This window comes from Microcebus murinus, chromosome 18 (assembly GCF_040939455.1).
Source record: "Microcebus murinus isolate Inina chromosome 18, M.murinus_Inina_mat1.0, whole genome shotgun sequence".
NCBI lineage: Eukaryota > Metazoa > Chordata > Mammalia > Primates > Cheirogaleidae > Microcebus > Microcebus murinus.
Genome location: NC_134121.1, coordinates 52,125,402 through 52,142,634, shown reverse-complemented (window position 1 = coordinate 52,142,634; position 17,233 = coordinate 52,125,402). Strand labels below are relative to the sequence as shown.

The 17,233-nt window shown below is 45.2% G+C and overlaps 1 protein-coding gene across 1 annotated transcript in view; it reads left to right on the top strand.

Moving 5' to 3' along the window:
* Positions 1–276: 276 nt before the first annotated feature.
* WIPI1 (WD repeat domain, phosphoinositide interacting 1) overlaps positions 277–17,233 on the top strand; it is a 29,301-nt gene continuing 12,344 nt past the window's right edge. Inside the window, exons 1-5 of the mRNA XM_012747434.3 lie at positions 277–433; positions 4,612–4,694; positions 5,977–6,146; positions 10,444–10,540; positions 16,769–16,866. Coding sequence (XP_012602888.2) covers positions 354–433; positions 4,612–4,694; positions 5,977–6,146; positions 10,444–10,540; positions 16,769–16,866 — 528 coding nt within the window. The 5' untranslated portion in view covers positions 277–353. The remainder of the gene's footprint in view (positions 434–4,611; positions 4,695–5,976; positions 6,147–10,443; positions 10,541–16,768; positions 16,867–17,233) is intronic.

Below are 17,233 nucleotides of genomic sequence, written 5' to 3'. Positions count from 1 at the left end.
CCAGCAGCCTTTGCGTCACACGCCTGAGCCCAATGGCGACCCGCGTCGTGAAGCCGGGGGCGGGTCGCCAGCAGGGAGGTTCCGCCCACAGACACCGCGGATTGGCCAAGAGGGCGGCACCGCCCTCAGCGACCTGGGCTCGTGGCCAATGGTAGCAGGCGGCAGGGGCCCCGCCCTGTCAGCTGCTTCGTTCTGAGGCTCCCCCAAGAGGGGCGGGCGCGAAGCCGGGAGGGGCGTGGCTAAGGCGGGGCGGGGCGGGGCCGACGACCCGGCCCGGGAGCCGGCGCGGGCGGGCGGGCTGCTGAGGTGGCTGTTGCCGGCTCGGAGCTGCGGCTTCCCGGGTCGAGCCCCCGATGGAGGCCGAGGCCGCGGACGCCCCCCCGGGCAGGGTCGAGGCGGCGCTCAGCTGCTTCTCTTTCAACCAAGACTGCACGTAAGCCGCGGCGCCCGCCGCTGCCGGGGACACGGGGGACGAATGTCGTGACCAAAGGGTGTCGTCCTGTACGCGACTTGTGGCAGGAGAGTCGCGGGCCTGCGCCCCAGGAGGGCCTCGAGGGGACTGCCGGGGGCTGGTCCGTCGGGACGGGGTCCCGCTAGCCTCCCCCTCCCCCTGCAGGGGGTTAGACCCCCCAGCCCCCCACTGCCAGCAGAGGGCCGGGAGGGGCGAGGCTGCGAGTGAGCGAAGGCGGACGTGGGGCTGAGAAGGCTGAAGGCTGCGGACGGTGGGGACAGGAGGGGGGGGAGTAGTGACAAAGTGGGGGTCTGGGAAGGAGGGGCGGTGGCCAAAAACAAAGAGATGGGAGGGGAGGAGGAAGTAGCAAGTTGACCGAAAACTGTGTAGTTGGGGCCAGGAAGATGGGAGTAAGGGGAAAACTTTCCCATTTGTCCTTGAGCATCTCAACGTGGCATCTGGGCAGGGCCTCGGGCAAAGAGGCAGCCTATCCCTGTGGCCAGGCCAGCCCCTGTGGCCAGGCCAGCCCCTGCCCCAGCCCCAGCGCGGGCTGCCCGCTCTGGCTGTAGGAACCCTTCCTCTCTGTTTTCACGGCGCCCACCCAGCCGCGCAGAATCTCCTTCGCAGAGTCCAAGAGCCCTTTCCAGGGGCTCAGACTACTCCCTCTCTCTCTCCAGGAAGCAGGAGCTCCACCCTGTTGTTTTTGAGTGGATTTTTAATGTTTTACTTGATGTTCACATGTGGGCTTTGGCCAGAGAGAGCTGGGGATGATTGCTAAACTATGTGTTTCAGGCATCTGCAGGGTTTTGTCTTTTAGGAGCAAACGCCTGTTTCTTTCCCACTTTTCGTGGAAGCGAGCTAGCTCTGGGGACCATATGGAATAATCTCTTTGGAATGTGCACCCCGAGCATCAGGCCGGGATGACCACTTCCCAGTTTCCCACTTCCTGCTGTACCAGTTTCTGTTGTGTTCCTTGTTTGAAGTCAGCTTCAGCCTGGCGCCTTGGCTGCTAGTGACTGAGCTATGCTAATATTGAACATTCAGTGGGGTAATTAAGGCCATCGTGTACCACAAGCAACCCTGGCTTCCATTCCCTTTGTGTTTCTGTCTAAAAACACCCCGTACTGAACAATATGCCTTTGTTTGAAAAAACTGTATGTGTAATCATGTAATCGAGTAGCTTGACAGCTTGGTTAGACAAGTGACTTTCAAGCTTTTCTTGACCACAAGCCACGATAAAAAATACCTATTACAACATCACCCAATACCCATGTACACATACCACTCATAAAATATTATGTGCAATACGCTCTGGTATTTTCTTCTTCTTTTTTTTAAAGCTGCTTGTGACCCACTGAATTGTTTTTAGGATCCACTCATGGGTTGAGACCTGCAGTTTATAAAAATGATGGAATAGATAAAAATCCCAATGTTTTATAAGAAACATTTTGCAAGAAGGCATGGCTTTTGAAATGCCTGGGTGATGTTTTCCTTCTCAATTGAACACAAGTGGCCAGGTACAGTGGCTCATGCCTGTAATTCTAGCACTCTGGGAGGCTGAGGCAGGAGGATCACTTGAGTTCAGGAGTTCAAGACCAGCCGGAGCAAGAGTGAGACCCTGGTCTCTACTAAAAATAGAAAAAATTAGACAGGTGTGGTGGTTTACGCCTGTAGTCTCAGCTACTTGGGAGTCTGAGACAGGAGGATGGCTTGAGCCCAGGAGTTTGAGGTTGTTGTGAGCTAGGCTGATGCCATGGCACTCTAGCCCAGGCAACAGAGTGAGACTCTGTCTCAAAAAAAAAAGGAAAGAAAGAAAAAAAGAAAGAGAAGAAAAGAACACAAGAAGGGGAATTAGTTTGCTTATAGGTAGTAAATATTCTAAGTTCTGCTTTTCAATATTATTACATTTGAAAAAATCATGTTAATTTTTATTCTAGTTATTAAATAATACAAAATCCCAGATCTCTACAGCAATTGGATAACAATGTTATTTTCAAAACTGTAGGGTGCTTTGAAAGTTATTTTCCTTACTCCCTACTGCTAGTTCTATTTTCTTGGATAAAGGCTCTGCTGGGCAGCTCTGTCTCGCCTATAAATAAAAGTTCTTGTCACAGTCAGTTGCTTTGAGCCACAGAAGGTATGACATTGGCTTTTAAAATAAGTCAAGCCCCTTACCTAATGCATTTAGGTGTATCAGTGTATCTTTTTCTATAAATGTAAGCTGGGTTTGGGAACTAGTATTTCTGGGAAAGTGGGTAAACACATGCTTGGCACTGTGCTAGACACTTTGAGTATATTTTAAAATTTGATTAGTGATATCAAACTCCATTCCCATGAGCAGTGATGAGAATTTTGTTTCCATAGAAAGTTCCTATGAATGAAATAAAGTCTGAGTTTGAATTCCTCAATTCAGTCATTTGTGGCCATTGATCTATAATTTAAAACATAATAGTGATCACCCTGCAATTTTCTCATATATAAAATTCTTCTGTTCCAAGAGCAGGGCTTATATTTGAAAACTACTTTAAATTTCGAACTCTTTGGGTTGATGTTATAAGACTCTAGTTACAGTATTTGTTTTCCTTACTTGCAAGCTTTATAAACCTCAGTTTGCGACTAAACTAGGCTATATATGTGTGTGAAAAAGTTTATGTGAAGAAGGTTTAGAAACAGTAATCACCGCAGAGTACATTTTGAAGTTTTAAGATTCTCTGGACTTTAACTTTTTCAGTTGCCATTTGTCATCATTAACACCGTGGTCCTGGACACCAAACCCCACTTCTAACTGCACACCTGCTCTTCAGCAAATGTGTGACACACCAGATTAGCTACTCAGCAGGTTGGAGGGCTAAGGGACATAACTAGCTACCTTGCTGATTAAAAACCGACTGTATTTGCCTATCCCTGTGTCTCAGGGAAGAACAAATGTTTGGGTAGAAAAAAAAACCCAGAGAAAATCATGTGCCCTTCTCTTTTTTAGGTTAGTGAAACAAGAGCCTTGGTCATTTAACCTTGTCGTAGTAGTAAGTTGTTTATTTTAGTATATGCTTCCTTGTGAAGAATGGATCTCACATTTGGCATACTTTAGTTTTATAAGGAGGAAGTTGGACTAAACCATGGTAAGGTCCATTCCAGCTGTGACATCCCAGTTTCCTGGGGTGGCAGTGCTCAGGGTCACACTGCTCATTCTGGGTGTGCTCCATGTCAGGTTCCGGTCATCTCCTAGTGTTAAAGGCAAAGCGTGAGAGAGCTGGGTGGGGATTCCCAGCTGCTGACCACAGTTGACTTTGATGTTCACTTTTATTATGAGGCCAAGGAAACCTGGATTCAGGTTTATCCATTGGTTGAAAGGTGAAAAAAAAAAAAAATTAAGAAAACAAGGGTTGTGTGTGTGTGTTTTGTTTCTTCAAAGCTACATCATCCCAGACAATATTTAGTTTTATTTTGTTTGTTGGTCATGAAGATAGCTTTGTAGAACATGGTAGAAAGCAGAGTTCTCAACCTTGGCTGCTCATTAGAGTACCTGAACTTTTATATTTTTAAATTAAATTTCCCAAATGAGCTTAATGTATAGCCAGGGGTGACACCTACTGGTATAAAGTATCTGGGATATTTTCATGGAAACTGATGAAAGAAAGCATCTATTAAATTTTACCTACTAATGACCTACTATGCCTACTTTGAATGTACATTTATTTTTTTAAGCAAAAAAAAAAAAAAGTCATGAAAGAAAAAATAATTTATCTCTTGGTAAAGTGCCTCCCAAAGAACAAGAAGACCCCCTAATTGTGTTGGAAGTAGAGCTATTATGAATATTCCTAAAGATTCCATTTTTCCTATATCTGCACAGGTGGAAAAACATGATGTCTAGTAGGTTTGACATTTTGTTTGATGGCAGGGCTCATGCAGTTTTATGTCTCCTGACATTTGTACCTCTCTTTTTTTTTTTTAGTTGCGTATGACCTTTTTCCTTTTAATGTACCTGCCTGCCTATCAAGGCAGCTTCATCATTTAGGAAGTTATCAAGGATCTAAGCTCCTGAAGATGTGTGTTTACCTGTACCTTACAATGCTGGGGGAAGAGGGTGTCTATTTTCAGACAGATCCGTGGTTGGAATACAGTACCTATTGTCATTCCCATGCTGTCATTATCTCTCACAGATCCCTAGCAATTGGAACCAAAGCTGGTTATAAGCTGTTTTCTTTGAGTTCTGTGGAGCAACTGGACCAAGTCCATGGAAGCAGTAAGTTTGTGTGTGAGATCTCAGGGACACCAAATCCTTTCTCTAGACTTTAATCTGTGGTGCTACTAAGCTTTCTATTTTTCCCTCTCTTAACCATTAAATTGAAGGAGTCAGTATTTTTCAGATTTAAACATAATTATTAACCACTTGCTTAAAAAAACCATAATGAAGCACTTATTAAGATTTGGCAATAGCTTAAGTTACATTTTTATATTAAGAAATCTTTTGTTTGAAATCATATTATTGGTATTTTTCCATATACTTATATGCATAGTCATTAATTTTTATAATTGTCAAACCAAAAGGTCACTTGTGACTTCTTATTGCCATTATATTAGCATTGTAGAGTATTAGTAACCTTCATTCACTCATGGAAGTATTTTTCTTGTTTTAATAAGGCAATACTATTCTATTTACATAGCCCATATCAAAGATGTTATAATATTTCTAGTGAATATTATAAGTAATTCAGCTTAGATATGTGACTTTCTTATTTTCTCAGGCAAATAGTTTATGCCATCATGATAGTGAAGAATATACAACCTTTGGGCTTCCTGGAAAGAAAGTGGTTTGGTAAATAATATATTAGGCTCCTAATTTATTTGCAAGATGTTATTTTTATTATACCATTTTCGTTAATATTTTGCTCTCTGTCTCCTGTTGTTCCCTGCGGGACTTGCCCAAGCACAAAAGACTCATATTTGAAAAGAATGTTCTCAGAAAGACACCAAGGCCTCAACCTGCGGGTGCTAGGAGACTTACTAATTTGCCTTCTTCCTAAGTACAGAAGTACTTCCTGGGTATAAAACTGATACCCAGATTGTTTTCAACAGGAAAGGGATTCCAGAGAGGGCTGAGGAGCACAGCAAGATGGAGAGGGGGAGTACAGATTTAACTATGGGACTGTCACCCCCTAAAGTGGCACCCCTTCTAGCAGGACTAGAAGAATTCTGGAAACAGGCTCCTAGCCGAGAAGGCACTCCTTTGAAATCTCTCACAGGGAAAGAGTAGATTGAGATTGTCCAGACCTTCCAAATGAGTTTTACAGAGCCAACAGGGGAGCCCTAGGGCCTGGAGGGGTGACTCCCCCACGCAGAAAGCTGCCCTGGTTGGGGGGAGGGGGAGCCAGGGTGGATCATCGTCATGGTATTAGTGCCCAGTCAGCATGACCTGGAGAACATTCTCCAAACATGGCCTGCGCTGCACCCGGCCTCGTGAAGGCTGGAGTCCTTCTCCCTCCCTGAGCCACCCACATAACCTTGCCGCCCAACTGCCCTTCCAGATGAAATCCCGGACGTCTACATCGTGGAGCGCCTCTTCTCCAGCAGCCTGGTGGTGGTGGTCAGTCACACCAAGCCGCGGCAAATGAACGTGTACCACTTCAAGAAAGGCACAGAGATCTGCAATTACAGCTACTCCAGCAACATCTTGTCCATAAGGCTGAACCGGCAAGTAAGTGGGGGAAATCCCTCAGGGTGTCAAGGCTTGTGCTAACAGGAGCTGGAGAAAAAGGTGGATGTCTTTAAAGAGGAATGTATTTAAAATCAGCATTCAACTCTAATGAGAATTTTAACGCTCAGGTCTAGGGATTTTGTAAAGAAGAGTCTGCCCCATGTGCTTGCTATAGGGGTTTATCTTCCCTGGTCCTTTGGTTCATGCTTCCAGAATGTTGGCCACTGCCCGGCAAGGTGCACCTGCCCCCTGGGGTGCAGCCGGGCGCCAGCTGGGATGACTCATCCTGTGGCTCAGAACTGTCCCGTGAGCTACAGCAGGGGCACCTTAAACCAGAAGAGTGCCCCTTCTGGATTTGGCTCTAAACGGTGACGTTCACTGCAGTTGCTGGTAATGCAGATGCCTGAGGACAAAGTGTGGGCCTTGGGGTCAGTAAAATGGCTTCTCCTGCCATCCCTTGGGCTGTCCTTGCAGGCCAGCTGTTCAGTCTCACATCCCTATTCTTTTTCCCAGCTAACCCTTAAAGATTTTTCCTTGTAGTGTTTTCTTTGTCGAAGAAAGCATTATTCTTAAATAGGCAATACATTCTCTTTAAAAATATAATTTCTTGTTCAGTAAGTATTGGGGTATTAGCAATTAGCAGATTCCTCCTTGAATTCCCGGGTTTTCTAGCCTGTGAGAGCAGGGACCGTGTCAGCGTTGCTCATGGCTGTAAGACCTGGTCAAAAAGGCAGTGGTTGGTAGAAAAGTGCTCCTAAGTATCTGTTTCCTGACTGACCATGAAATGAGTGTATAAACGAAGAGGTTCCTTGCATGACCATGCAGATCTGTCTGTTCAATTAAGTATTCCTGGGGAGGTGGAGGTTGTTGCATTCATTGAGAACAATGTTGTTTTCTGGTCTTTGTATCTAAACTATTAAGTACTAATTAATTTTTTTAACAGATGAAGCAAAGTGCTTTCTTAAGTTTATGAGAAGGGAGACATTATTTCTTCTAGTTTATCACCTGTTTTGATTATCTGCTGAGGTCCATATAAAGCACTGTGGTCAGGCTGGGCACAGTGGCTCACACCTGTAATCCCAGTACTTGGGGAGGTCAAGGCAGGAGGATCACTTGAGCCCGTGAGTTTGAGACCAGCCTGGGCAACATAGTGAGACCCTGTCTCTACAAAAAATAATAAAATACTAGCCGGGCGTCGTCTTGCATGCCTGTAGTCCCAGATGCTCAGGAGTCTGAGGTAGGAGATTGCTCCAGTCTGGTTGTTTGAGGCTGCAGTGACATCTGATCATTCCACTGCTGTCCGGTCTAGGGGACAGAGTGAGACCCTGTCTTCAAAAAAAAAAGTGAAAAGAAAAAGCAGTATGGTAGAAAATAGATGGAAAAATAAGGTGGGGATTTTTAAGCAGGGAGAAGTAAAGAAGAAAAGAAACTTGAGTTCTTGGCAAGGGAGGGAAAGGCATTTGAGAGTTTTCAACTTGAACCTTTTAAGCAAAATTCTTGACTTAAGTGCTTTCTCTGAAATCTATTGGTAACACGTTAAGTTTCATTTCAGAACCTTTTTTTAGATTTTTACATAGCCAGCACATAGAGGTTAAATGTCTTTTTTTGGCACCTGACTATCTTTTTAAGATGATTTAGGCAAATGTTCTATAAAGATCAGAACTCTCAAATAGAATCTGTTCTATTTATTTATATAATTTCTCTCTTTCTCTCTGGTATTTTCACTAGAAAATGGGACAAGGAAGGATTATTCAAGTGTCCGAGCCCATTAACCTTTAGGTGCCAGCCTCCCTGCCACACAGCACTCATTAACTTTGAGCTCCTCCACCCCTCCCCCGTGCTCTAGAGAACACGGATGCACCTAGAACTCCCAGCAATTCATGGCAAAGGTCATGAGAACCCACATCTAACAGTTCTCCCTTCCTTTAGCATTTCTGCTCCTAAGAAAATGGTTTGAAACCAGTGTGAAAAGTATTTAAGGTTTGCTTTTCTTAAAACTTTCAGACTTAACTTTTGGTTTAGGGGACTCAACTGCCACGACCCCTCTTTGCCAGGCAGTGTCCAGCAGAGCTGCCCGAGTACTCCGAGGGAATGCAAGGCCCCATGTCCCCTTCTTTGGTAGTCAGTCCTCTGCTTCATCAGATCTTCAGACAGCGCAGTTGTTTTTTTAAAAAACACAGGAAAAAAATTAAAGATTTGTATAAGGAGGTATAGGAGTACAGAATCCTTATTTTCTAAGCATAAAGGAGGAACACTTAAGAATGGTCATGTTTCATTTTTAGTTGATTGTTATTTCCCTTGTATTTAATTGAGGAAATGTGTTTTATGGAGTAAAGACAATAAACCAGATATAGACATGCAAACTTTTATAGTCCTGTGACCATTTGCTCCTAGGGGCCCTTGTTATCCAGATGGAAGTCGATTGGATCAAAGGCCTCTGAGGCCAAATCAATGGTTGCTCAAGGGCAGATGCTATAAATATCTTTTAATTGATAAAAGTAGTTGTAACTTATCAAACCTAGAACAGTAGATAGAAGTCAAAGTGACAGGGAATGAGCTGAGTTGAAGGCAAGGCCATGGTTCTGCTGAGATTGAAAACTGAATGTTAAAAAAGCAGTTAGCAGGGCTGTGTCCACCTAAGACGTGTGCTCTCACGTGAACCAAAACGAGGGGCCTCCTGGTCCCCGCCCCCCCCCAGCATCTCCTGTCTGTTTCCCTCTCTTTTTAGTCCTATCTGCAGCCAGCTTGGGGGTGACCTGAAATTCAGCTGAGTGGGCTGCCCAGCGGATGGCGCTGTTGGAGCTGGTGGGAGACGAGCAGCTCAGACCAGATGAGCCAGACGCAGGTGCCCATCCTGCAAGAGGCACACGCTGGGGCCTCCGCTGTCCTGGGGGTTGATGGTGGGGCTTGGAGAGGACATGAGAGGGGATCAGAAACCTCAGAACATAAACTGGCACAGAATAATGTAGTCCAGACCATGGTATGTGCTGGCAGAAGGCAAAGCGATTGGGTAAATCAGAGAAACATGTCATCAATTTTGAGACCCTGTTAGAATTTTTTTACCCCTCAGCACCCAGTCTCAGACATATGACAGAGCCTTAATTAAAATTAAGAAAGGTATTTACATTTTATTTTTCTGCTTGGTTGAAGTTGATGGTCTCCATCTTTCTGAGCTGTGAGGTACCTTAGTGGGAAAACAACAGAGCCGGCTTTTCCCGAGAAGAGGGACTGGCTCTTCTTTTGGTGGTATTCTTAGGTACTTTCCCTTCCAACTGATGTTCCTTGGGCTAAAAGGAGGTGGCCTGGGATCAGTGGTTCTCAAACCTTGGTGTGCAGCGTCATCACCTACGTACTTGTCTAAAGACACCCCCGTCTCCGAGCCAGAATCTCCAGGAGGGTCCAGGGCTTGCTGCTTGGGTGGTTCTGGTGTTCATCCAAGTCTGAGAAACTCTAGCCTCGGGGAAGCCGAGTCAGGCGTGTGCAGGGGTGGTAGGCAGCTGCTCAGAGTGTGCCGGACCAAAAATGCCTTCCCGACACCTCCTCACCAGCGCCGACACTGCACTTGTACTGGGCTACGCATTATAGTCCTTTAAACACCCAACACGTTAGCCCCGTGACCCTGTGTTCACTTAGCAGAGAGCACAGCCATTGGGAAGAGGAAGAGAAGGGGCTGACGGCACTCGGAGGAGGACACCAGAGAGGGGAGCCCAGCAGGGCACAGGGTACTGGGTGGGGTATTAATGTGAGGGCTGACAGCCTCCTGCAGTTCCCATTACTGGGGCTGCAGAAAGTGGCCCCAAAGCGGGCCTGGAGGAAGCTTGAGTGGAAAGGAGTTAAAACTGGTAATTATTTGAGGAGGGAGGAAACCTAAGATTTGGCGATAGAGAGCAAAGAAATTCACATAGGTATAAGAGGGAGACCTGTGTTACAAACATTGAAAGCCAAAATGTCAGATGGGAATAGGAACCAAAGAGATTACTGGAAATTGTCTTAAATGGCAAAGGAAGTCTGATTCAGGAAGTGTTTTGGAATCTCTGTTCAAAGGAGAGAGGGCGTTTCAAAAAAAAAGAAAGAAAAGAAAAAGAAATCTTAATTTCTAAATAAAATGTCTTGAGATTTTGTATTTTATGCTCCTGTTCAGGTGGATAACGCTGTGTGTGTGCGCCCACATGCACACATAAACATAATCTTCAAAAGGCATCATCGGAATCCCTTCTCCTTTAGGCTTAGTATCAAGTTAGGACTCATTTCGAGGAACCAGTTCAGTAGACTGATGATTCTGTGTGTGTGATTACAGAGGCTGCTAGTTTGCCTGGAGGAGTCCATTTACATTCACAACATTAAAGATATGAAGCTGTTGAAGACCCTCCTGGATATTCCTGCAAACCCAACAGGTGAGCTCCAGACACCCTTCAAATCTCACGTCCACGTCAGACACCCTTCAAATCTCACGTCCACGTGCTGCTTTCCCAAGCTATGTTTCCACCTAAACTGGAAACATGGAGCAGTGTTTTTGCTTTATGAGTCTTCGTGGTATTTACCCTGAGGCTCTGTTTCAATGGTGGCAGCTTCAGATTATGTTAGCCTGTGTGTCCTGCAAGAGGGCTGTGTGGCTTTCACTGCAGCCCAGGAGAAATACAGTCGATCATCTGGACTCCATGGCAGCAAATGTGTCAAGACGTTTAAGGTAGACACATGGGAGATTTCATGCATCTGATGTTGAAAGGTATGTACTCCTAATTGTTTTTTGTGGTCGTTCAGTACAGAGTAGGTGTAATAATTAGAAGCAGGTTTCGCCTTGGCGTGTCTGCCTGGCTCGGAGAAAGACAACGCAGACCGTAACGAATGTGTTTCATTACATTACAAAGAAATCTCTGTACCTGGGTGATATGTTATGATATTGGACTTTACTAAATTCTCAGGATTTAATGCTATTAACATTTCTGGTGTTTAAGAATGAGAATAGTTTAGATGTGTTAGATTGAAACAGCAGATGATGACATTTTATGAATTCACTGAGCTAGAAGTAAATGAGAAAGAATTCCGTCTTATGTGGTGAGATGGGACGTCATGATACTAGGATAATTTGTGTATCTAATGATTCAGTTTACTATGTGTAGATTATATTCCAATTTAGTCTCATTATATAACTGCTTCCATTACTGTAGTTTTCTAATTCTTTGATTTTCATTGAATTTCAAGATCTGTGTGGCCCCACCCAAGTCACCTAGACTTTCTCAAGCCTCAGTTTCCTTATCTGTAAAATGGGATAATAATACCCATCTCATAGGATCAGCTGAGAATTAAACAGAGTAACGTTTGCGAAAGTGACTAGCACCAAGCCTGCCATGCAGTGCATATTTCCTATGCCTCTTTTCCTTCTCTTCATTTCAATTATATAAATGGCCATTTGCTGATCATTTCAGTGCTTTAAAATTTCAGCCATGACAAAATGTTGTTTTAAAAGGACAAAAGCCATTATAAGGCCGTTATAAAGTTCCGTGAGCTAAGTATTTAAAGCATATTCCTCAAAATGGAAGGTGGTAAATGAAGAAACTGTGGGTGGTAAGTGTTTGGTTTGAGGCATGAGATGTTGAAATGATCTGGAAAAGCAGCTATCGCAGGCACACCATGTGCCTGGCACCATAGCAGGCGCTGTCAGGAACAGAGACGGCAGCCCGCGCCGGGAACCCACAATCTAGCCGGCACAGGTTCCCCAGGTGCTCTCGCAAGCCTTGGCAGGGGTGGAACCAGTGTTTAGGTGTGGACAGCTGAAGGGAAGATGTGCTTTTCTGGTAGGACACGAAGGCACCTGAACCTACACAGGGCTCGGAAGGCACAGCTTGTGCTGGACCTTGACGGATTTGGGCAGGGGTGGACAGCCGCCTGTGGCTCTCAGGGTCTTTGAAGAAAGGGGAGTGGGGGACAGGGAGTGCCCTTCCTCCCTCACACCTGGCGAGAACTTGGCCCCCAGACGACAGGGCTGCTTGGGGACCAAGCACACTGTCCCTGCAAACGGGGACATTTCTCCCCATTTGCTCTTATTTTTTAGCAAATATACTCTTTTTCTTCAGCACAGAAAACTCATCGGTTGTCTCACTTTTTGCAGCTTAAACAGGAAGGAAACAGGGTTTAAAAATGCAAGGCCATGTGTATGCCATGTTAGAGAGAATGTGTATTGTTTGTAAAGGGAATTACTTTTATCGCAAGAAAAATTAGAAACAATGGGAGGCACTTTCACTGTCTCAGATAAACATCACAAAAGGATCCAGGGATAGATTGGGCTTCTCCGTCTGAAAGACCAGGGGCGGGTGGACCCAAACGTGTCTCTTTAGATCTTTGATGTTCTTTGGAAAAATAGCCCAAATCCTCACATTTGTAATTATCACCCCAACTTCTCCTGAGCTCCCTTTTTACTTGAATAAAACAGAGACGACCATTTTTAGCCCCCTGAGTGGCTGTGGAGAGAATTAGCTGAGGTCCTGGTGTCAGAGGGCACAGGTGTGTCCACTCTGTCTGCTCGGGGTGGGGGTGTCCCCTGGGCTCACTCACCGTCCCCCAGAGACCCACGGGGCAGCTCATATGAGCCAACGCTGCGCTTCATTGGCATGGCCGGTTCCTCGGGAACCTTCAGAGGTCTCTGAACTGTCAAAACCATGAATATGCAGTCCTCAGAGGCCAAGGGTCTTCGTGTGTGTTCTCATCCTCTATTTTATTTTCTGAACAACAAGAGAAATAAGATGGCAACTCTGGCTCTTGACTTTATAAATCCTTACTGGGCACACAAGGGAGACAGAATTGCTTGTCTAATTGGCTTTGGCACACAAATTCTGAATGTATTTTGACCTAGCGAACTACAAGTAAATTCCATCTACAGAGTTCTGCTGTGGCCTCATTTTTAGTATCTCACGCAGCTGTAAATTTCCTTCCTTCTATCTGTGTCTGTGTCATGCCCATTCCTGTTGTGTCAGAGATTGCAGGCTGTTTCCTTTACAGAGTTTGGCCAGACAGGAGCTCAAAGTTAATTTCCTGATAGCACAGCAGTCGTGCACTGAGAGACCGATCAAAGGTGGAAATCTCCATGAAACTCCTGCCAGGGACAGAACTGGGGGCCAGGGGCTTTGCAGACCTGACCACCCTTCACGGGACATGGGGGGTCGGCATTCCGTGCCCCACAGCCACGTGGATCGTAGAACACAGTCGTGGTTTATACCCCCCATAAGTCCTCTTTCTGCAAATGATAATTTAGGTGGTGTAAAGGGGTCCCTTTTGTGGTAGCATATAGCATTTGCTGTACAGAGATGATTTCGTTCCTTTCTATTTTTGAAAATTGGAAAGCATATTTTGAGACATTAATCAACTCTCAACGGGGCCTACATTTTATAAATCACTGTTAACTTGCCTAAAGTTTGGCATGTAATACCATAAATACCAAGGTGAGAGGGATTTAAAATCATGGGACTTTCTTCTAATTCCAGCTGATTCCATTGCTTTTTAACTTGATAGATAGCAGGTACTTCTTTTCCAGCTGTAGAAGAATTACAGCCAGACAATTTCGGTGAAATTATAGCCAGCAATGATTTATGAAAATATGTGTCAAATCTAAAATAAATCCAAACGCCCCATCAAATCTCGTTCCTATATAGAAAAAAGACTGCATGAAAATACGCTCAAATGTTGTGAGTGTTAAAAATAGCCTCTGGGTTTTAGAATCATGGGTGATTTTTTTTTTCTCTTTCTTTATATTTTCTGGGCTTTGGGAGTTTTCTACACCATTACTTTTATGTTATAAAATAATGTTTTTTAAAGCCCATTTCCTTCCTTGAAAGGGCTTTTGGTTACACCTGTGACAGAAACAGAAGACTAGCAGAATGGTAATAGCTAAGGCAAAAAAAAAAAAAAAAAGTATTCCCGCTGGCTTTGGCTGCTTCACAAGGTAGAAAGACACAATCACGGAGCCAGTTGGATTTTTCTGAAACCTGGACCGTGGCCAATGGAAGGAAGTCACGGCAAGCATCTCTGGGGACCTTCATTAAGTCTGTGAGGGTTGGCGTGCAGATTCCTTGGCTAAACTCAGATGGATTGGTAAAGGCGAGAGCCCCAAGGCAAAGCTGTCAAATCAGTGGCGTGTGTCAGCGCGAGCTTCCGCACCCGTCGTCCCCTGTCCCTTTCTCGTTAGCACCTGGGTTCGTCTAATTCTATTTTAGGTATCACAGGAAGTTCAATGTTAGCTAAAGAAAAGTGTAAGCCTTTCTTTCTTTCTGGGATATTTATATTTTAACACAAAACTCTGAAGGACAACTGGTAGTCTTTGTCCAGGGCTCCTGCTCAGAGACCTCTCGGCTCTCTCTGCCGCAGAGATGTGCTCGGTATTTTCTCAGAGGGAGGAAGTGAGTAGATGAAAGTGTGGCCTCTCGGAATGTCAAGCTGGAAAGACCCCCAGAGCACTGCGGCCGCTTCATAGCGCAGCTAGGAAACAGGCATGAAAGGGCCACAGGTCACTCGGCAAGAGTTACCCGGCACACGGCAGACCCTGGTCTCAAACTCATGTCCTCAGCCTGTCTCTGCCAGATAAGTATTCATAAAACACTGCCTTAAACACACACACACACACCCCACCTTTATCAAGATATAATTTATGACTGACCTCTTTCACTTTCACTTAACCTGATATTTTCAAGGTTCATCCATGTTGCAACATGTATCAATAGTTAATTTCTTTGTATTACCAAATAATATTCTATTCTAAGGATATACCACAATTTATTTATCCATTCACCAGTTTATAGACCTTTGGTTTGTTTCCAATTTTTGCCTTGTGAATAATGCTGCTATGAATCTGTTTACAAGTTTCTGTGTGGACATATGTTTTAATTTCTCTTGGGTATATCTGTAGGAGTGTAATTTCGGAGTCACATGAGAACTTTCTGTTTAACTTTTGAGGAACTGCCAAAAGTTCCAAAGAACTGCCCCATTTGACATTCCCACCAGCAGTGTATAGGGTTCCAATTTCTCCAAATCCCCACTGACATTTAGCATCTGTCTTTTTTATTATAGCCATCCTAGTGGGTGTGGAGTGGTATCTCATTATGGTTTTATCAGTGCTTTTTAAAAAACATGTGTGCTCAGAACCCTTCAGCAGTCACCTGCTGCATTTGAAAGATCTTAATTCTTTAGTTTGGTGCTCAAGCCCTTTTAAGGTTGCCATATTTTATTAACATCTTTTGTGCCAACCCCCTCTGTGGGAACCCACCCTGTGAGCCACCCTGATCTCCTGCTTTCCTTCCCCAGTTTCTCTGAGACTAGAATGCATTCTCCGCTGAGCTGTTCTTGAAATTACATTTGAATCACAAAGAACTCAGAGGGGATGGGGAGTGGGGGTTCCCAGAGCGAAACTGGGAAGGTATGAGTGGCCTTTTCTAAGGCTGGGGTCAGGAATGGCCTTGTACATCCATGGGATGGCAGGGGTGCCATAACACACGGTTAGGGGTGCCTGCCGGGGCTTGGCCACCTTCCTCCTGTGGTCTGCTTGGCAAGTGATAAGAATACAGCCCTGCTGAGTACGCAGCAAAGCCCGAGCAGGAAACAGGACATAGGTTCCAATTCTAAACTTTTTTTTTCTCTGCTCTGTTTCCTCGACAGATTAGGTAAGGTACATTTCAGCCTGATCTAAAGTTTTTCTTATACTCTTATAAGAAGCCCACTTAACATACTAACTTATAACAAAGATATCAGTCCCCTTTTATATGTAAAAAGATATTTCTCTTGGGTAATCTCAAAGCTCCTATTCTGGCATTCTGGTATTTGGTTCTTCAGAATCCCTTGAATTCACTACTATCATGTATACCTCCATTAATCTAAACCATTGTTGTGAAAATCCTTTTCTTAAACGCTGGGAATCCTTATCCCCGCCGGCTTAAGTCCCTTTGTAAATAAAAGTAGCTAATTTGGTTCAATGGTTTGATGGGCTGTTTACTCTCTCAGAATATTGTGGAAGCATCTTAAATCCAAAACGTCCTCTGTATTTGGTTTGTTTCGATGACTGGGCACACCATCGTGACTGCAGAGGCAGACCTCAGATGAACTTCCGCCTCCAGAGGTGCCCATTTCCCTTATCAGGGCAGGGCGTTCAGCTCAGAAATGAGCAATTTCTAAATAGATCCTTTGCTCTTCCTCTTCTCCAACTTGCAATTACTGGCCAACTGTATATATTCACCTGCAGAAATACTAATACCCAGTGACCTTTTGCAACAGGAAGGTTCATTTCAGTTACGAGTAAATCCTCGTGTAGCCCTAGAGCAGGAAGGAATTGGAAAGGAAGTAGATAGATGTTGTTTCAGAGGCCGAGGGTAAAATGTGAAGATGAGCGTTTTTAATAGTCTAAATCCTTATTGCTTAGTGGTGAATAGGACATGGCCAGTGTTAAACCAGGAGTTCTTCCCTTGTGGATTTCCTTTATTGGAGTCCTTTGATCTGCGTGATAATCAACAGAAAGTAAACGTCTGCGAAGCCGTTCCTCTCCTCGCCAGTAGGTGGCACTGTAGCCATGCTGTTTTCAGACGCTCGCGTCTGTCTCCCTTGCGGGCACCCTGGCCATTCATGTCCTGTTTCTCCTTTGCCAGGTCTATGCGCCCTCTCTATCAACCATTCCAATTCTTACTTGGCCTATCCTGGAAGCCTGACTACAGGCGAGATTGTGCTTTATGATGGAAACTCCCTGGTAAGTCCACAGGGGTCCCGCCTACCCCAGCCCGCCTGCCTGGGCTGGGGTGCTGGATGGAAGGAGAGACAGAGGCCCCGTCGCAGGGGGTGAGGAGCAGAGGCGGAAGCAACACGGGGAGTTGTTCTGGCCATCACGGGTGGGTGTGGAAGAGAAGGTAATGGCATTCGCTCTCGGGCTTGCCGTGGGCCCACATAACCGAGAGGCAGCGGGCCAGGCCGAGTCAGACATCCGCAGCACGATGGAAACTGCTTGCCAGCTGGTGGCCGGTTATCCGATTGAATGTGTCACACCGCACGTGTCCTGGTCTGAGACAGTGGGACAGGAACGCGGGGGTCCTGCCTGCTCCGTGTGCCGCAGGGCGTGC